We start from the raw sequence: 20944 nt of genomic DNA on the forward strand, positions 1-20944 counted from the left end.
AAAAATTCTGTTCTGGCAGACTGGGGGATAGACTGGATATCCTAATAGGTCTCTTTCATTTCTAATTTCAAGGAGTCCAGAATTCTGCAACAATTTAGATATCTACAATCTCTCTCTCTAATCCTCATATTTAAAACTCATGGGAGTAGTATCAATTACATATAACATGTGTTTGCATTGAGACATCTCAATTTGTATTAAGTTACATTTCCTCCGCTACACAGAAGGTAACGGGGGAGTAACAATACAGTAAAATATATCTACACCGATCAGAGGAGAGGTTAAAAATATAATAAATGTAAAGTTCAGGCTCACAAAACAGTATATACCTATTGATTAATTTCATAGAAATTGACAATAGGAAAACACACATGAGGTTGAAACATGTTCAACTAGAAGACTTATCCTGTGTTGCTTGGGTCCTTCAGGGCAGAGGGCTGTGGTGTGGGGGATACAGGAGTCAGGGCAGGGTCTAGGGGACATGGGGGAGAGCAAGGACAGGAGCCTGGGGAGCAGGGAGCACGAGAGTGAGGATTGGGGATGAGGAGAGGCTTTCTCTTGTCCTTCCTCCCTTCTCTAGCTGGCAGGCCATTTTCTCTCCTACCAGCCAGCAGCAGCCTTCTCTCCCCACTCACATCCAGTGCTTCAGTCAAGGGTTGGGGGAGGGGGAAAGGGTTTGGGGTAAAGGGGCTACTGTCTGGTGCTAGGCAAGATGGTGGAGCCCCAGTCCTGCTGGCCACTTTCTTGTTGAGTGGTACGTTTGCCCCCAGTGGTCTGGGACAGGCATAAGGATCTTGCGTAAAACGGGGGTTTTGCGCCAAAAAAAAAAAGGTCCACACCGCTTCTTTTTGCACAAAAACCCCTTGTGCAAAAAAACCCTGCAGAAAATATGCTAATGAGATTGCGACTCATGCTAATGAGTCCCTCATTAGCATATTTTCTGCCAGAAGAACTTGCAGTGAAGACGTAGCCCTAGTGTAATAAGTGAAGCAGAATACTGAAATTGTAGTGCAGTGGTCACCAACCAGTAGATCGGGATCTACCAGTAGTTCTTGGAGCCTCTGACTGGCGATCCAGACTGGTTTGGCCTGGAAGCTATCAAGACCTGGCACTTCAGTTCCCCTCTACCCACTGTCATGCTGCTCCTGCCCTCCTGCCTTGGAGCTGACCCCCTGGAAGCCAACTGATTGTTGTGCAGGGTGTGGGAGGGAGAAGGGGGGACGGAAGGCGCTGATGTCAGAGTAGTTCTCTCTCCCACTTCTGTATCCTATTTCCACAGAGAGAAGGGGATGAAGGGAGCCTGGCAATGCAAATCTCTGCCACTCTCACACACTCTGGCTACGTCTACACTGGCACCCTTTTCCGGAAATGCTTAAAACGGAACCGTTTTCCATTATAAGTTTTTCCGGAAAAAGTGTGTCTACATTGGCAGGATGCTTTTCTGGAAAAGCACTTTTTCCGGAAAAGCGTCCGTGGCCAATCTAGACGCGCTTTTCCGGAAAAGAGCCCCGATCGTCATTTTCGCGATAAGAGCTTTTTTGCGGAAAACACTACTGTGCTGTCTACACTGGCCCTTTTCCGGGACAGTTTTCCGGAAAAAGGACTTTTGCCTGAATGGGAGCAGCATAGTATTTCCGGAAAAGCGGCTGATTTCTTACAGTAGATCATCAGTGCTTTTCCGGAAATTCAAGGGGCCAGTGTAGACAGCTGGCAAGTTATTCCGGAAAAGCGGCTGATTTTCCGGAATAAGTGGTCAGTGTACACACAGCCTCTGTGTCTCTGTCATTCTCACCAACGCACAGTCCTTCTCTCTCATTTCCTGACCCAATACATGTGGGGTCATTAGTGGTTGTTACTTCCAGGGGCGGACCGTGAGCCTAGGCAAACTAGGCAGTTGCCTAGGGCGCCGCTGGCCCGAGCGCCTGATGATGACATCATGGGGCGCCCCATGATTACGTCACGGCCATTGACAGCCATGCAGGTGGGGGCGCCAATTGCGCCTTCCGCTTGGGGCACCAGATGCCGCAGCCGGCATCAGGCCACTCCTGGTTACTTCTTTTACTGCTTGCAAAGTGGGCTAGTTTTGACTGGTCCGTGCATTTCATAATGTTCATTTCTCTCTTACGCTTACATTTAATTATTTGAATAGTGAATTCTAAAATGCCTAACCTGTCGTGGCTGGAGTACTTATCCCTATAGTAACTACTGCTCCTGGAAGTGGCTGGCATGTCCCTGTGGCCCCTGAGAAAGGCAGAGCAGGGGGTCTCCACATGCTGTGCTTGCCTGCAGCTCCCATTGATCAGCTATGAGGAACTGTGGCCAGTAGAAGCTGTGGGCTCAGTGTCTGTAAATGAGGGGGCAGCACATGGCAGCTACTTTCAGGAGTGGTGCAGGGCCAGGGCAGGAGCAAGCTGCCTTAACCCCAACACCCAGAAGCCGTCTCTGTTAAACTGTGCCCAGCCAGAGCCTTCATCCTGAACCCGTCCCAGTCCTGAACCTCCTCCTACACCCAACCTCCTGCCCCAGACGTAAGTCCCCCATGCACCTAAACTTCTTCCCACAGCTTGCCCCCTGACACCCCCCCTGAACCGCAATCTTCCACCCAGGGCTAAGCCCCGAGCCCCTCCCACATTCCAAACCCCTGGGCCCAAGACCAGAGCCAGCACCCCAACCCCCTACCCCAGCCTGGTGCAAGTGAGTGAGAATGGGAAAGGGGAATAGAGTGGGGTGAGGCCTCGAAGAAGGGGTGGAGCAGGGGCAGGGCCTCAAAGAAGGGGTTGGAAGGAAGGGGGGCAAAGGTATTTGGGTTTGAGGTAGATCTTACATTGCACTTATATTGAAAAAGTGAACTTGTGGTTAAAAAGGTTGGGAACCACTGTTGTAGTGGGAATTTGAATAGGCAGACTGAATCCATAATTTGAACTAGATTAATGGGAAAGCTAGATATTGTGCTGCATGACTGTGTTTTCTTAATACAGGCAGTTCCCAGGTTACGTGGATCTGACTTATGTCGGATCCCTAGTTACGAACGGGGTCCCGCCGCCCGTGTCCTCCGCGGCGAGAAAAGCCGCTCCGCTTCTCCCTGATCTGCTGGGGGGAAGCGCCCCCCGCGCCGCCAGAGGCGGCGACAGTGGGGGAGGCATCCCGCACTAGCTGTGCCCCCGCCCCAGCAGACCAGGGAGACGCGGAGCGGCTTTTCTCGCCGTGGAGGACGCGGGCACTAGAAGTCCGGCTGGTCCAGCAGGAAGGAGTCCGAGTACTGTCTGAAGCCGATGAAAAGGACCGGGATCCAAGAGAGCAGCACCAGAGCCCGCTGGTACCCGCCGCCCAGTTCCCAGAGGAAAGGCAGCACCGAGCCATCGTAGTCCAGCAGCAGGGGGCTGCAGGAGCCGGTGTCTGTCAGCGGCAAGGGCTGGATCTCCGCGGCCGGTGGGGGAGCTGCCGCCGCGGAGCCCGCCTCCCCGGCCGGCAGGGACCCGTTCTCCTCCAGCAGCTGCCGGCCTCCGCCAGCCGTGTCGCGGGTCTATCGCCATGCAGGAGCCTCACATAGAGTGGCGGGGGGCAGCAAGGGGCAGGGGAGGCGCCCCAAAGCTAGCGCGGCCCCGCCGGGCAGGGCCTCCGGCGGCGACAGTGGGGGAGACACCCCGCACTAGCTGCCCCCTCCCAGCAGACCAGGGAGACGCGGAGAGAAACCTACAGTCCCTATCTTGTACGTAACCCGGGGACTGCCTGTACCTACATATGTAGGGGAAAATGAAACACCTACTAATACCTAAGCAGATATTCATATATTTTATTTCAAAATAAGGCCTATGCCTGAGAGTAAGAGTTGTATCCTGCTTCGAAACACTGATGCTAATTTAAAATGTAGTCCTCATTTTTAGTCCATCCTACTAAGACTTTAACACATCCTTAAAAGAACTTGAATAGTGCCACTGAAATTAAAAGAGAGAGAGAGCGTCAATGGTACTATTCACATGCATAAATCTTTCTCGGGCCAGGGCCTCAGTTTCTATTTACAACAAATGTAACTGAACACTCATTCCATTATCCTCCCACAGCCTGATATAGCAACTAGGTATGTAAGTGACCAGTTGACTATCCCATAAGCATATGCTTATTGGATAGATGACTAGTCGCCTCCCCCCAGCCCCGCTGCCTCTATCAGAGAAAGGCAGCCGGGGGGGAGGGGGAGGGGCGGAGCAGGATCCGGTGCTGGGGGAGCCAGCTTAAAAGCTGGTTCTCCTCCCAGCACCATTTCCATGGGCAGGGGGGCAGCAGAGAACTGGTGGCGCTTCCACCTTTGAAATGTAGCAAGAGCGGGACTTTTGCTACATTTCAAAAGCAGAAGCATCATGGGGAGCATGGGACGAGCAGGGGACTCAAGCACCTGCTGGCCCCGTGCTTCCAGTGCCTGCTTTGCTTTTGAAATGTAGCAAGAGCTTGCAGGGCTCTTGCTACATTTCAAAGGCAGAGGCGCCCTTATTGATTAATTGACTAGTCAATGCAAATTACATCAACTATTCGATTAGTTGATTAATGTAAATGTAACATCCTTAAGCAGAAACACCTCTTTTTAGGTTTCAGCATTTAAAATACATATATCTATATCTCAATACATTAAAATATTTATTAACAATTGTCCACATAAGCACATACAAGATGTATAATAAATATAAATATCAATAACGGTCATTACAATGACATCTCTTCATTAGTTGGTAGAAAGTTAATTCCATACATTTTTTCATTATTTCAACTTTTTATTCTGGGGTCATGAAAAAAAAAGAAAAAACCCAAATCAGTTTTTGCCTCAACTATCTATTTCTATATATATATAAAAAAAAAAATTCACCAGGAATACATTCCAGATTACAGCTTGGGAAAAATTAAAAATCGCCTACATCTACAAAGCTAAAGTAATGACATCTGATACTATAGCTTTAAACTCAGGAAGGCACAAATATAGCTTAATATTCCAAAGGGATCAGTTCCTTTGGGATATCCACTTTCCATATATCTTTGCCCCCTCTAGCAGGAATTGGTTCCAGTAACCATCTTGGATTTGAAATAACAGTCAAGTATTTCTGTTCCAGGCTAGTTAGTACAGCTTGATTTTCCAGCTCCAAAATCTTCTCTGGAGATAAGTTTTCTGGATACCGTGATGTCTCTCCAATGTCAACTAGCCCTGTGTTATAAATACAGAAGTTACTTGGTAGGTTAGGTCCCCTTCCCAATAGAAGTTTTCCAAAATAAATTCTCAACCTCCCTTCAGTTCACATGTAAAACAACATTTATATTATAGGAAGGTCTCTACATCCAATAAACACACCTTAAACAACAAGTGTCAGTCTCCCCAGAAAGCAGCGTATGTGACTGAAGAAGAAAAATGAGCTGAAGCATGCAGCTGAAAGATTAAAAATTCAATGTGATGTTGTAATTCTGTTAAAAATAAGTTCTTCTGCAGCTACTGAAATATTATTGAAAACTTAGACACCACATCCAGCCTCGGAACAGCTCTTCTTAAATATAGATCTATGTCAATTTATAGCAGCAGAATTTGCCTGTTTTATTAAAATATTGACAAAGAAAGTAAAAGGGGTATTAGCAATAATTTTCATATTTTTCAGTGGTTAAAAGCCTTTATGAAATAAAGACCAAATAAATGTTCATTTCATTTCATAGTTTCGCATGTGACTTATGTAGAGGTTACAAATCTACATACTACCTGACAATTTTCAGTACTATACCAATATTTTGGTGCATGCAATGAACTTTCTCTCAGGAAAAGTATTCAAATGAAAACACAAGAGTTGATGTGACAAAAGAATTGATACAGATGAGTCTTAAAAACAACAAATAATGGATACAAACTTCACAACTACACATACAGTACATCTACTTTAACACAATTTAAAGTGAAGACATACACGTTGCACCTCTATAAACTAGGGATATATGCTTATCAGGTAGTTGAGTAGTGACTTGATGAGTCACTTCCCCTCCCCACCCTTTACTGTCTCTATCAGAAAGAGGCAGCGGGGGGGGGGGGGGGGGGGGGGGGTGCCGGTTAAAAGCTGGTTCCCCCCAGCACCATCTTTGCAGGAGACAGGAGAGGAAGAGGCATAGGTGGAGAGACTGGGCGTGAACTGGGAATCAGCTGTCCTGGCTCTTAATATATTTAAAAGGCAGGGTTGGAAGTTAATCCCACTGTGGCTCAGCAGTTTCCCCCCTTATCGACTAATCGAGTAGTCAATGGAAATTCCATCAATTACTCAATTAGCTGACAAAACACAATTCAACATCCCTACTATAAACCAAAATTTTCTGGTCTGGCAACATGTTCCAAGGATCAGAGAGTACGGGCACACTGGGAGTGGGGTGGGAACATGCGGCTCAGCTGGGCTGTGGTGGGGAGGGTTGGAGAGTCAGTGTGTAGGTAAGCTGGGCTGCAGGGTCTGGGAGCTGTTGTGTGGCTCAGCTGGGCTGCAGGGTCCAGGAGCCGGTAGATGGGGGGGGAGGGGCAGGGGGCAGCAGCAGGGGCACCAGAGATGACCTCCTTTGGCCCTGAAAAATCCCTCATTTGTGACCCATTTCCCAAACGATAAAAAACAATATTTGATGGAGTATCCAACCATTTGTACAACTCTTTCAATTGAGAGAGGCAGGGCAGACATCCAAATAATGTATTAATATGACATGAAAAACAAGCCATGATTTCATTTAACTACATAAGCACCGTAAAATGATATCAGCAACAGGTTTCAGGAGCTCAATATGCAAGATAAAATATGTAGAATCAGCGTTTTTAGTAACAAATTTAGTATCTGCCCCATTTTAGACCTTCTCAAACTCTTATAAGCTGGGCACAAAACTACTAATTTTTGCAGTCTGAATAGCAGCAGTGTATAAAAAAAGCTCAGCAGGCCATATTGAATACTTTAACTATTTTCCTGGGCTCAGGAAAAGCAAACTGAGTCCTATTCTTCTTTAGCTACAGGTCCACATCTCAAGCATGTAACAGAGAAATCAAAGCGACTTTTTCCTCTCCTGTGATCCAGCAGAATCTGAGCAGATGTGCTCATAAAGGTGCTTCAGGAAGCCGTGTCCCCTACAGTCTCCCTATACCTAAGACCGGATTCAAATATTTTAATTTAAAAGTCAAGAGGACGCAGTTCAAGGAAAACACTTTCAGACTGTAATCAAATGCAAAGTTCATTTTTAAAAATGTCACCCTCAAGGCCTCAATTTAGAGCCTTCAGGGCCACACCTGGACATCATTGCTGACCAATCATACCAGCTGGCCACTGCTTCAGAACAAGTGTTAAAACAGTGTTCATAAGTAAGCTGGCTAGAACTCCTATTTTGTTTTTTAATAATTTCAAATTCAAGTAATTCAAATACATTCAAATAATATGTTTAGTTTTAAGCATTCTTTTTGGAAGGTTATAGATTTAATTGTTTGTAGTTGCTGGAAACTATAAAGTAGGGATCAGCCAACAGACTTTAGACAGTAAACATTGAGATTCAAAAAATGAAAGCTTTATATCCATTAAAACACAAATGATCAATTTCACATGTCAAAATATACAAAGTAAATATTCTTAAATCATACTCTAATAAGCACCCAGGAGCAGCCTTCTGCCCCCAGCCTGCTGTGGGCGGAGGGCTGCCAGCTCCAAACCCATGGGGGGTGGGAGTCGGCAGCCTGGGAGGTAGAGGCTGAGAGCCCACAGCCATGCGGAGGCGGAGGTGGAGCTGGAGCAATCCCTGCCTGCAGCACAGGAGCTGCTCCAGCCCAGCCCTGTTTAAACTTAATGTTTAACCGGTTAACTAATTAAATGGGATTTTAAATTCCTATGTCTAAGCCTAATTACAATCAGCGTAAGAGTGAAATCTTTAATACAAGGTGCACATGTGAGTCCTGACCATATAACGGCTGACCATAGAGGACTCCCCTATGCAACACACTGAAATCTAAGGTACAATCCTGCAAACTTTTAAGCATGTAAATAACCTCAAACTAGACTGATTAAAATAAATGGAGTACTTGAGAGAATAAGTAAAGTCTCTGCAGGCACTAGATCAAAATGTTTACTTCTGCTGGCACTTGAAGTCAACACAGGTACGAAAGGTTAAGTTGCATTCCATGCTGTTTCTGGCATTGTAAGACATGTCAGATAACTCTTAGTTCCAAAATTATTATTACTGCTGATAATGAAAAGAGCCAAATAACTCAATTGTATATTTTTAATACTACATGATGTACCCAGCTTCGCTTGGGTCCTTAATTTTTGTTTTTCTTCGTTCAAATCATTGGGGGGAGAGGGGGCTGGAGATGAGGGGTTTAGTATGCAGGCTGCCCAAGGGAGAGTGGATTACCCCAGCCCTCAGATGGAGGCCAGATGAGAAGTGCCTCTCCATGTCACTGCAGCTCCAGTAGGCACAGCCAGGCTGGGCAGGTTCAGGTGTGTCTGCCTCCTGCACTCCTCAGCCAGAGTGAAGAATGCAGCAAACTGTGTGCTTTCCCCTCACTCTATGATGGAGGAGAATAGGCAGCCGTGTTCCTGTATCACATGGAGGGTGGGGGAGCTTCAAAGGGCTCCTGGGGGTGGACCTCCCCCAGCCAGCCCCTTTCACCTGTCTCATTTATGTTTGGTTTTATGATAATAATTCCATTCCAGGCACATCCCATTTTCCTGGCACAACTGAACCCTTACATTGCTTTGTTATGATAAGAGGAAGCTGTATACCAAATTTGGTGATGCTAGCTTACCTTTTAGGAGTTCTTGAACAGATAGACAGACAAACTCTCTCAAATATATATTAGACAAAGTTTTCACTGATAGCAATTTGAAGAATTACCTTTTTACTTGTAAATGACACAAATTAGATTAATAAATATTCAAGGGTGAGAAGTAAATTTTCCACTTGTCAGCATTAAAACTGCAGACACACAATATGGATTCAAACAATTACCATTTGCGTTAACTATTCCAAAAACTTAGTGCACACAAAAGTTTGCATCCAAAAAACTCTGGCCTGAATGGCATTTGTGGATTTAAAATTCTAGTATTTGCATGTATATTAGGATATTGAATATGCTCACACAAAGATTAGTATGTTTAGTTAGTATACATTAGCACAGACATGCCCCCAGTAACAGGCATAGGTGCAATTTTGTGTGCTCATGAAAGAGAGAGATGAAGAGGGTGCTGCCATTTGAAAATTTAAACACCAATCCTGCACACAGCAAGTAGTCTTGGTGACTTCAGTGCCTCTACTCATAGAACCTAAAATTAAACTTGTACTTACATCTTGGCAGGATTGACACCTTACAGAATCACTTTTCTAAGTTCAGCTACACTTTAAAATTCTATATACTACTCTACAATTTTTGGCCCAAATATGATCCCATTTCCACCTCCTCAATATCACTGAGATCAATGAATTGCACAGGTGAAAAGGACAGCAAAATACAACCCTTTGTACTTATTCAGTATTTTATTTTAAATGTTTTTATGAAGTTCACAGTCTCTCACAAAAATTTTACAAAGTTATATGTAAAAAAGTTGTCTAGAGACAGGTTACAAAATTAGTGCTTAAACTGTTTACAAATTTAAAACTGCTTGCAATAAAAAAAGATCAGCATTGCTTACCAGCAATAACTCCTCTACCAAATTTTTCCCCTTTTTCCAATAACTCTTGAACTTGTGTAGGTGTCATGGCAAGTCTATTCAGAAGGATTTCTTTCCAGGTTTCATCTTCCCAGTCCTTAAAAGCTATGTGAATAGCAATAGTGCAGTTGTTGTAGTCTGCCAACAAAGGACGCCAACGAGTCTCTACTGTTTTGATTTTGTTCAACACCAATCCAGCATAGGGTTGCCGAAAGGAAAGACAGCCAAATCTCATCTTTCTTCAGTGTCACTCTTTACCTTATATTTCTCTCATAACCTGTTTAGTTTATGAGAAGGGAAAAATAATTAGCTTATCAAAACATCCTGCTGTCCAGGATCTGAAAATACACCCAGCAGTAGCCACACAAAACTGATGCATCTGCAAACGAGTGTTTGGAATTTTTGCAAAATATTCTGATTTTTCAAATCACCCTTTAGATTTTCTAGAAAGCAATGGTCCCTGTCAGAAGATATGACACTGGGCTAGGTGCATCTTTGGTTTGACCCAGTATGACCATTCTTATGTGAGTTTTCAAACATTTAATCTGTCTTGAAACTCCAAAAATCAGATTATCATCTGTTACATTGGTGTCTATTATTATTTGTATGGTAATGCCTAGCAGCCCAAAAGAAGATCAGGGCCCATTTTAACAGGGTAGTGAATAAAAAAAGAATAAAAGCCTGTCCCTGGTGGACAATCTTACAATTTAAATAGACAAAAAGAGGGTGAGAGATAGGAAATATTATCCCCATTTTACGGAAATAGCAGCCATTGATGGAACCAAACTCAGAACTAAGTCCTAGTCTAGAGCAGTGTTTCTCAACCTTTCTTTTTCTAAAGTACCCCTTTTTCAAAAAAAAATAAAATAAAATTATAAGTAACCCTCAGTACCTACAGTTTTCAGACACCCACATTTTTTTTCTACCGTTGCAGCACATTTGTTTAAACAACTTAATCATAGCCAGGCAGGCGATTAAATTTTTGCATGTAAAAAGTATAAAAATAATAAAGAGATGTAAAACTTAAAACAAAAATTCAGTTTTCTCCAAATTTCAGTTGTGTTGATGTACCCCTCCCCCCCAGACTTCTTGAGTACCCCTAAGGGTATTTGTACACTGGCTGAAACACTAGTCTAAAGATTTCCCCTTACTAAATCAGATGTTATTTTGTCATCATAATTGGTATGAGAAACTACCTACAAATATTTACAAACGGAATATAAACTTTTCACATTAGTTTCCAGCCCACTCATAGAGTGTTTCAGAAGAAAGACACAAAACATAGAAGACATGGAAACAAGAGCGGGAGCCACAAAAGGAACCATTAGTTTTGCAGGTTTGGAAAAGTGAGGGAGGTGTCGGAACCCAGGAGAGCAGAAAGGCTGGAGCTAAATTCTCCTGTGCCTTGTAGACAAGGGCAAGAAATGCAAATTAGATGAGGTGCGATTGTGAAAGCTAACAAAGACATTTGAGAAAGGAAAAAACAGGACTATGTAGCACTTTAAAGACTAACAAGATGGTTTATTAGACCATGAGCTTTCCTGGGCAAGACCCACTTCCTCAGATCAAATAGTAGAAGAAAATTGTCACAACCCATATATGGTTTGACCTGGCTAGTGACAGGCAAGCTGGAAATCTGCGGACTCTAAGCATGTTTGTCTAACACGGTGGGAACAGTATGTTGTTGGGATTTACCCTTGTTTGTTTACAAATCCAGATGCTAGGGGCACGGTGCTACAGAGCAGGAAGGCCAACACAATTAGAACTAGAAACAACTAGGGAAGCTACTGGCAAGCAGTGAACCGTGGGTGCGTGTGTGATGTTTAACAATCCCGCACAGTTAACGTGACGGGGTGTTTTGGCCAGCACAGCAAACTCATTTTATCCGTGGGGTTTACCCTGGCGCTGCCCAGTAAAACTCTCTTGGAATGGAGTGAAACGTTCAAATGTGTTGCAGTCAGCAGAGCCCCTTGCACCGCTCCCGTGGGGACTCTGAGCGCAACCTCACGGTGCGGGCCCCGGGCCCCTCTCCCCTTTGCTAGCGGGGTTACCCCCAGACACCCCCTCTCACCTTTGGGTTTCCCCATCCACTCAGGGCCCCCCCGGCCTTGGCGCCCCCAGCCCCCTGCAGGGCCCCCACCCCCTGGCCTTGGCGCCCCCAGCCCCCTGCAGGGCCCCCGCCCCCGGCCTTGGCGCCCCCAGCCCCCTGCAGGGCCCCCGCCCCCCGGCCTTGGCGCCCCCAGCCCCCTGCAGGGCCCCCGCCCCCCGGCCTTGGCGCCCCCAGCCCCCTGCAGGGCCCCCGCCCCCGGCCTTGGCGCCCCCAGCCCCCTGCAGGGCCCCCGCCCCCCGGCCTTGGCGCCCCCAGCCCCCTGCAGGGCCCCCGCCCCCCGGCCTTGGCGCCCCCAGCCCCCTGCAGGGCCCCCAGCCCCGGCCTTGGCGCCCCCAGCCCCCTGCAGGGCCCAGACCCCGTCACGCTGGGAGGGGGGGACGCACCCGCCCGTCACGCTGCCCCTCGGGGCTCTCACCGAGCGGCTCGTCGCTCCCGCCTCCCCCGCGCGCGCGCGCCCGCCCCCTCACGCCGGGCCTGGCCCCGCCCTGAGGCGCGTTGCGGGCGGTCGCCGAGTGGAGCCCGCCCTGCGCAGCCAGGCTCTGTCCGCCCCTGGGCGAGCGGCAGGGAGGCCCCGCGGGGCGCCCTCACTGGTCCTGCGGGGGTTAGGTAGGAGCAGGCGGGCTCTGCCCCCCCCCCATACCGCGCTGGGTGGCGCGGGACGCCCACGAGCAGGCCTGGGGGAGCAGCTCGCTCTCGGAGATGCCCCCCCCCCCGGGCCTCGCAAACGTGGCCGCTGAGGAGTGAGGGTGTTCGTGGGGCGCTGGCCAGGCCCCTGAGACTCCCCCGCTTCTGCCTCACCCTGGTGTGACCTGCTCTGGAGCCAGTTTGGGCACCCGCGGCCTTCCCGTGTGTCTACACTGGCAGCTTCTTGCGGAAGAACGGCCCTGCTGCAAACTCTCGCCGGCTGTCTGCACTGCACGCGCGCGCTGCCAGAAGTGAATGGACGGTACAGCGTCGGACAACAGGGCTCCTTCCGGAAGAGTTATTCCTCCCCCCACCAGGAATAAGCCCTCTGGCGTAAGAGCGCTTCCAAAAGAGGCCAGTGTTGCGTGAATTTCTTGTGCAAGAAGCCCCTATCGTTAAAATGGCCATCAGAGCTTTCTTGTGCAAGAGAGTGACCACACTGCCATGGATGCTCTTGCACAAAAGCACATGCCAGTGTAGATACTCTCTTGTGGAAGAGTTTTTGCACAAGAACTGTTCTGCAAAAGAGTTTTTGCGCAAGAAGCTGCCAGTGTAGACGTAGTCCTAGGGTACGTCTACACGGCGGGCTTTTTGCGCAAGAGCAGCTGTTCTTGCGCAAGTTGCAGAGCGTCTACACTGCGTGCGTGTTCTTGCGCAAGTTTACAGTAAAGCGTCGGAAAGCAGGGATTCTTGCTCAAGAGTTATTCTTCTCACGAGGAATAAGCTCATGCGCAAGAAGGCAGTGTGGACGGGCAACAGGTTTCTTGCTCAAGAAACCCCTATGGCTAAAATGGCCATCAGAGCTTTCTTGTGCAAGAGAGCGTCCACACTGCCATGGGCACTCTTGCGCAAAACCACATGGCAGTGTGGACGCTGTCTTGCACAAGAAGCCTGCAGTGTAGACATAGCCCTGTTCCTTAAAATGCTCCTATTGCTACTAGCACTGGAGCTCCACTGTTAGTGCTGACATGGCTCACGAACGTAAATTGCCTTCTGGTAGTTATTGGTGCCTTAATCACTTACTGCAGACAGAGGTTGTTCTGGCATCCCACAGAGCAACCTTTGTCCGTGGCAAGTCTGGGTCCATGTTAGACAGAGGCTGCTACTGCCCTTCACCGCTGCCTCTGATACAGAAGCAGCAATGTGGAGTGGCTCCCTGGGAGTGAGGCCAGCAGCTGGGAGCACATGGGCTACTGGCCCTGCCCCTGAATAAACACGTAACTTCTAAGAATTGGCATGGTTACATGATTATTAAATGATTTCTGACATCCTCAATTAAAGTGCTGGTAGATGGTCTATACTAACTTCTCTAGACTTTCACCATTGCAGAACTGCTTTGGTTTTTGCAGCCAAGTGGACAGTTTTAAGAAACAAAAGTCTAGAGACAATGTTATAATTTGAAAAGTTCAGTAAATCTTGATGAAAGCGAATCAGACTTCTGCCAGCAAAGCAAGCCACTTCTTTGTCCCTCCTTGATAATACTCCACGGATTTTCAGGCGAGAGAGAGAGAGGTTGGGAAGAGGGCATTCAAAGTAAACAGAAAGCAAGATCTGCTTTCAGGAGGGTCAAAGAGATCAAGTGGAAGGTGCAAAGGTAGAAGAGTGAGATCAAGGGGGATATGGGAAAAGCAGAGGAAGCCAGAGGAGGAGGAAAAAGAGAGGGTAAGAAAATAACACCTTTTTAAATTTAGTGAATTTTATCTTATTCTTCTGTTTCACTGTATTTTTCTAGCACATGCCCCACAACTACATTGAGGTGATAGTGTTACTTTGGGTATTTGGAAGTAAACTGATAATTAACACATAATTAGGTTAACTCAACACAGTTGTAATTAGAAAAGTACAGTGGTTTTGTTTTCATCATTGTCCATCAAGTCCTTTTCTAAATGATACCTCAGCATGCACTGGGCTCAACCTAATTATAGTCTGCAAGGCAGATCCTGTTGTATAACGTTGCACAGTGGGGTTTTTTTATGTGAAAGTTAATTTTTACTTTATTTCCTCTTGCATATCCAGTGGTGAAAAAAACCCCTTTGGAGATAGGTCTAGAGAGATTCCTGTTATCTCTTCAAATTCCATTATAGTCTAGTTATGACTTTGAGGTCTCTTTGGGATGTCCTATAGATTGGGAGGCAGTGATGCCAAAGGCTGGAGGAAGAAAGGTTGAGAGGGGAGTTTTAAATAACAAAAAATGGCATGCCATATATTTGTTCCATTTAACTGGGGTATTGAAAACATATTTTACTATTATAGTTGACCATATACAGGCAGTCCCCGACTTACGCGGATCTGACTTATGTCGGATCCGCACTTACGAATGGGGCTTTCTCCCCCCGGAGGTCGAGGTAGCGGATTGCTACCTGCGAGCTCCGGGGCGAGAAAGCTCCGTTCGTAAGCTGCTCCGGTGCCCCTGGTCTGCTGGAGACCGTCTCCAGCAGACCAGGGGCACCGGGCGGGTTCCCGCGCTTCTGAGGCTTTGCCAGAGCAAAGCCTCAGAAGCGCGGGAACCCGCCGCTGCTGCCGCTTCAGTCGCGGTGCCTGTGATCTGCTGGGGACGGTCCCCAGCAGACCACAGGCACCGCGACTGAAGCCGCAGCCGCGGGGGTCCCGCGCCTCTGAGGCTTTGCCAGAGCAAAGCCTCAGAGGCGCGGCACCCCGCTGCTGCTGCGGCTCTGCTCCCGTATCCCTGGTCTGCTGGGGGGGGGGGCGCGGCTAGTGTGCCCCCCCCCCAGCAGACCAGGCTTTTGTTTTGGACCCTGGAGCAGAGCAGCTGGGGCGCTGCCGATTGGTTCTGCAGCGCCCTCTGGGCACTACTGGACCAACCGGGCAGCACCCCAGCTGCTCTGCTCCAAGTCCTGATTCAGCCACTGCTGGTCAGTTTCAGCAGTGGCTAAATCAGGACGCCTGGGGCAGAGCAGCTGGGATGCTGCTGGGTTGGTCCAGTAGCTCCCAGGAGCGGTGCTACTGGAGCAACCCAGCAGCACCCCAGCTGCTCTGCCTCAGGTGTCTCCAAGTCAGCCGCTGCTGAAACTGACCAGCGCTGACTACAGGAAGCCCGAGGCAGAGTTGCTCTGCCCCAGGCTTCCTGGAATCAGCTGCTGATCAGTTTCAGCAGCAGCTGACTTGGGGAAGCTTGGGGTTCTTAAGTTGAATCTGTATGTAAGTCAGAACTGGCGGTCAGTTTCAGCAGTGGCTGAATCTGGACGCCAGTTCCGACTTACATACAGATTCAACTTAAGAACAAACCTACAGTCCCTATCTTGTACGTATCCCAGGGACTGCCTGTATATAAATGTTCGCTCTAATTTTTTTCACCCATTTGCAGAATAAATTTTTATATGCACCAAGGCATATGCAGAGATACCCCACCAATAGAAACACATGCTGCTGGCTCTGTATGGCTGTGAGGATTCTCTGCTAATCTTCTAAGTAGCATTTGAATCTCTCCTTGGGTATGTCTAGACTACATGGCTCCATCGACGGAACCATGTAAACTAGTTTACCTGGCATAGGCAAAGACCGATCCGTTATGCCTCGTGAAATGAGATTTACAGGATCGGTTGGCAATGGCTTCCCCAGCCGACAGATCCGCGTCCAGACTGCCACGCTGTGCCGGATCAGCTGATCGTCGGCACAGCGTGGCGGCCATGTTTATTTTAATGAAGCGAGGATTATTTAAATCCCCACTTCTTTGCCTATGCCGGGTAAACTAGTTTATATGGCTCTGTCGACGGAGCCGTGTAGTCTAGACATACCCCTTGGTGGCTGTCAAAGGACACAACTTACAGGGAACATTGATATATATTATTTTAAGTTACATGCCTTAAACATACATCAGAGTGGTTGCCCCGCTGCTTGTTTTCATTGGGGAACTGGATAGCAAAAATAAAATTAGCAAGATCATCCTAAACTAGTGCCAAGTGCTGAAACTGGGGAGAGAGCAAAAATATAAAGAGTTTAGAATTAGTCCAGTTCCTTCCTGCATCATATACAAAGGGAAATTAATGAAGGATTAGTCAGTTTCTCCATGCAGCCAGATCTAGGGTTAAGAAGGCTAGGTGCAGATTGAAACTGAGGCCATGTCTTCATGAGGGGGAAGATTGCTGCTGCTATGATCTATCTTCTGGAGTTCAATTTAGTGGGTCTAGTAAAGACCTGCTAAATCTAACTCAGAGGGCGCCTGGGCAGCAGGTGGTACTCCTGCTCCTTCATTTGCTCCTGTCAGCCTTCTTCTGTGGGTATGGTGGGGAAACTTGAATTAAGATATGTTGACTCTGGTGTTGTAATTAACATAGCTGGAGTTGCATATTTTAATTTGAATTTCCCTCTTAGCATAGATCTGGCCTAAATAAATCTAGTCAGTTTCCCTGTGCAAGGCTGGACAAAGGTAGAGGAAAGGGATGGGGAAAAAAGAGGCTAGTTGGAAGAATTAATGTCTGCAAGCAGAATTAGCAGAAAAGAAGGAACTAAAGGCCAAGAGGAGAGGAAAGGAGATAAATCAGATACAGAAAGAGGAGCTAGAAAGATGAGTTAAGGAGAAGGACCTGTTCCAGTGATAATGTATCATATTGAAGGTACTTCTTTGTGTCTCCAAATTTCAGGATCTAATTTGGGACATTCAAAGTTTCAGAATAACTTAAAAATGATGTGGACTCAAAGCTGGAGAAGGAAAACTGATTTTCCAGAAGTCAGAAGAAAATTAGTCTACTCCTTCAGTTCTCTGAAGACACTGTCACCCAGAAAATCATCAAGATTCCAAGCAGCAAAAGGTAAAAGAGACAATTTCTGAAGACATTTTGTGTTTGTTTGTGTATGTAGTCTTCTTAAATTAAATGTATGGTGTTGGCTGTAATCAGTGATCTGGGCTGCATAAATCATGGCCTCTTGTTTTTTGGATGTAAATTGTTAAAATGTTTTTGTGGTAACTGCCTTCTCTATAGACCTCATACTGCAATATATCTAAAGTTTTTCACAGAATTCCATATAGTAGTGTTTCTCAAAGTGGTCTGTGAAACCATTTTGAGAAACCTGCGAACTGCCTGCCCCAGTGTGTTTGTTTACTGGCTCCATGGCCACGGAGCCTCATGGCTCCAGTTCGCTGTTTGCAGCCAAGGGGAGCTGTAGGAAGCGGCATCAGCTGGGCCACTCCCCTTGGCTGCAAACAGCAAACCAGAGTGACTAGGAGCCAGTAAATAAAAACACCGGAGTGGCCCAGGTTTCTCAAAGTGGTTTCACAGACCACTTTGAGAAACACTGCCATATAGGATCATAGCATTCATTTTTTACAATGCTATAAGGACAAAAGAAAATAATAAATGATATACATTTAATGTTGTCATTATTTAGGGATGGGTTATTTTAAATGTGCTTTAGTTTTAGGTTATTTCTGTCATATTGGATCTGTATGATAACTGTAAAGACCTGTTGAATCTATATACGGTTGCAAATATTGCTTTTTTGTGTTGTTTTTGCTACTTTTTCACTGCAGTATCTGACACGTACGTGAGGATTATTTAATTCTGTTAAACCATGGGCTAAATTCTTCTTTTTGTTATGTTATTGAACGTAACATATATGTTATGTTATTCTTCTTTCTGTTATTAAAAGACTGTTTGGATATACATGTGTATAATCTATAGCAAGATGTTATCCAATATCATTTGTGTTTGCATACATACATTGCTTTGTTTCACAATTTTAGGGGAAATTTTTTAAAGATATCATGGGGAATTAGTGGTTGAATTCTCATTGAAAGTAAAAAGTGCATCTTAAATATTACACTTTAAATACCGACATGGTTATTGCCATATAAGGTGAGTAAATGTTATGTAGAATTGTATTAGCTGATCTAGTCCAGAAACCTTTGTTTTGAATGATTCACTAATACTGGATAATTCATGGGAAGGAAAACAAACCAAACGAAAACCTCAATGCCTACCTAGATCCTGAGACTGCCAAAATTTATACTTTACTTTTATGCACTGGGAGTAGTCACAATGGCTTCAATATGACTATTCAGTGTTTGAATTTAAGCACCTGCATAAATCTTCTTAGACCTTAATTGCACGATATGCATGTAAGTGAGGAAATTCTTCCTGTTGCTGGTAGATTATGTCTAGGATCTTGAGGTCTGAGAATCCATATAATTATTTTGGCCAGCATGGCTATTAGTATTGGTCAATATCATTATGTTAACTAATTCCTATGTAAATCATGTAGGTATTTGTCTTGATGACCTACTGCAACAGTGAATTCTGTGTGTTGATTATACACTGTGTAAAGTGGTATATTTAATTTTATTAGCTGTAAATGTATTTCCCTTTAATTTCAAATGTCTTCTTACTCTAATGGTATGTGAGAAGATAAAAAACAATCATACACAGTCCTCATTATAGAGACTGTGTTACTACTTTGCTTGGAGCGAAAACAATGCCTGATGCATTCTTATCTTAATTATAGAGGTAAGTATTGTTGTGTTTCTTGTAAGGCCTGCTCAGGCCTGATTTTACATTATTCAATATCTAGCAATGTGTGCTAGGATAGCTGAAGTTAATATCATGTCAAGATATTAAACAGTGTGTTACAATATACATTTGATTTCAGAACTGGGTCAAGATACACTGCAATATGTGTCCATGTATCTGAGGTCAAAATTGGATTTTCACTTATTACTCAATCAAAGCAAGACATTTAAAAAAACATGAAAACATTTTACACAGTGATTGTCATTTGCATTTAGACCACACCAATAGTTACCTCACATTGGTATCAATAGATACCTGAGAGAGCATGGTTATTTTCCTGTGTTTAGAATGAGAAGTAATTATGACATCTGAAAAATTGATCATATTATTTAATATTTATACCGTATATTCCGGTGTACAAGACGACTTTTGATGTTAAAAAACATTCCCCGAAAATCGGGGGTCGTCTTGTACGCCGGGTATACATCCCAGGCACGCCTGGGCTGCCCCCCCGCCCGAGCCCCTCCGTGGCTTTGCAAAGCCTCTGGGGATGCCCCCCCCTCCCCCCGCCGGCTTCCCCCGAGGCTTTGCAAAGCTACTGCGGCTTTGCTCCCAGTGCCTCTGGTCTGCTGGGGACCGTCTCCAGCAGACCAGGGACACCGGGAGCAAAGGAGGCGGAGGGGCGCTGGGGTATAAGATGAAACCCTATCTTTTAATTAAAAAATTAGGGGGTCGTCTTATACGCCCAGTCGCCCTATACGCCGGAAAATACGGTATTTCCGAAGCTTCAATCACAGTATTATCTGGGAGCTCAAGTGTGATGACTATAAAAAAATCTAATTCTATTCTATATAGGTTTTTTTTTTTTTTTACTATGCCATACTCATCACCGTAGTAACTGAGTACGTTCTAGTAGTGCATTAAGCAATGTGACTAACATCTCTCATGCCTTTTGTTCTCTTATTCTTTATTGAGGCTATGTCTAGACTACAGGGTTTTTCTGGGGGTATCCCATAAAAATTCTGCCATGTTCAAGGAACACATCTGCTCTTCTGCTTTTTTTTTTTTTTTTTTTTTTTTTTTTTTTTTTTTTGGCGGAAGAGCAGACGCGCTCTTTTGGAAGCTCTGCCTTGCTCCTCCCATGAGGAAGAAGGGCTCTTGTGAAAGAGGGTTTTTTTCCCCGAAATTTGGCCCAGTTTAGATGGGGCAAATTTCGGAAAAGTCTCTTCTGAAAAAGCTATCAGAAAAAGGTATGCAAATTGCGGAGCGCAATTTGCGTACCTTTTCCCAATAAAGCCCTGTATTGTAGACATAGCCTGGGAGGAAGATCCATGTCCAGGTTCCAGGATTACCACTCTGTCATTTTGAAGCTATAATGGTTTTTTGGTCTGCATGAAGTGATGAAAGAAGTCTGTTCCCATCCTATTTTTAAGTTCTCAGCCATTCTGACTTCATGAATTACACATGTGCAACAGCAAAGCATGTATCTATGCCATGCAAAGAGTACTAGATCATTGTGATATCAGAGGTAACTCTATCAATCACTGTACAACTAATTTGCATGCAACTATTTCACTGGTTGAATGAGGAAAGGTGTGGAGATGATGAATTACTTGGTCTAATTGCCACCAGCATAAGTCCATGCAACTCTGCTGGCACAACACAATCTACATGCAAATCAACACAACTACCCACATAACAACACAGACAGCACACACAATAACCCAAAACATCACTCTGAAGGCTGGAAGGTCTGTTTGAGTCTGTGTGACATGATGGAAACAGCTACAAACATGGTTGGAGAGTTCTCTATGTGTAGAATATCACCAGTTTCAAGATTCACTCTTTGTTAATGTTCATTTTTCAAGTTCTCAGACATTTTCGGCTCTTTTTATATATAATACATTACAAATTATGCTTGTGTGACAGCACTGACTTTTAGTTATTAGTGTGTGTGTATATAGGCAATGTCAAAAATGCATCTTCAACTTGGAGTGGAAAGTGGTAAG

The 20944-nt window shown here is 45.6% G+C and overlaps 2 protein-coding genes across 6 annotated transcripts in view; one reads left to right on the forward strand and one right to left on the reverse strand.

The window, feature by feature from the left end:
• Positions 1 to 4614: 4614 nt before the first annotated feature.
• Positions 4615 to 12339, reverse strand: LOC102443715 (protein EOLA1). Of its 3 annotated transcripts, none has more exons than XM_075941089.1 (3): positions 12203 to 12339; positions 9660 to 9954; positions 4615 to 5188 (listed from the first exon to the last, which is right to left on the reverse strand). In XM_075941089.1, exons 2-3 carry the CDS (start codon positions 9910 to 9912, stop codon positions 4971 to 4973), a joined length of 471 nt encoding a protein of 156 aa, XP_075797204.1. In that variant the 5' UTR covers positions 9913 to 9954; positions 12203 to 12339; the 3' UTR covers positions 4615 to 4970. The 3 variants fall into 3 exon arrangements, with proteins under 3 accessions (XP_075797204.1, XP_075797206.1, XP_075797205.1); XM_075941091.1 differs by having other exon boundaries at positions 9660 to 9935; positions 12203 to 12259; XM_075941090.1 differs by having other exon boundaries at positions 12171 to 12252.
• Positions 12272 to 20944, forward strand: part of MAMLD1 (mastermind like domain containing 1) — a 445827-nt gene continuing 437154 nt past the window's right edge. The window contains exons 1-2 of one of the 3 annotated variants that reach the window (XM_075941086.1): positions 12272 to 12393; positions 17073 to 17240. The gene's annotated coding sequence lies outside the window, so the exon portion shown is untranslated. Of the gene's footprint in view, positions 12394 to 12436; positions 12826 to 17072; positions 17241 to 20944 lie in introns of those variants that run through there. The other 2 variants (XM_075941085.1, XM_025178840.2) reach the window with 2 other exon arrangements.

The sequence above is a fragment of the Pelodiscus sinensis genome, chromosome 13, assembly GCF_049634645.1.
Source record: "Pelodiscus sinensis isolate JC-2024 chromosome 13, ASM4963464v1, whole genome shotgun sequence".
Lineage (NCBI taxonomy): Eukaryota > Metazoa > Chordata > Testudines > Trionychidae > Pelodiscus > Pelodiscus sinensis.

Coding starts and splice junctions, on each gene's coding strand:
- LOC102443715 (XM_075941089.1), bottom strand. CDS start 9,912: ATGAGATTTGGCTGTCTTTCCTTTCGGCAACCCTATGCTGGATTGGTG. Junction 5,189..9,659: donor TGGTAGAGGAGTTATTGCTG/GTAAGCAATGCT, acceptor TTTATAACACAG/GGCTAGTTGACATTGGAGAG.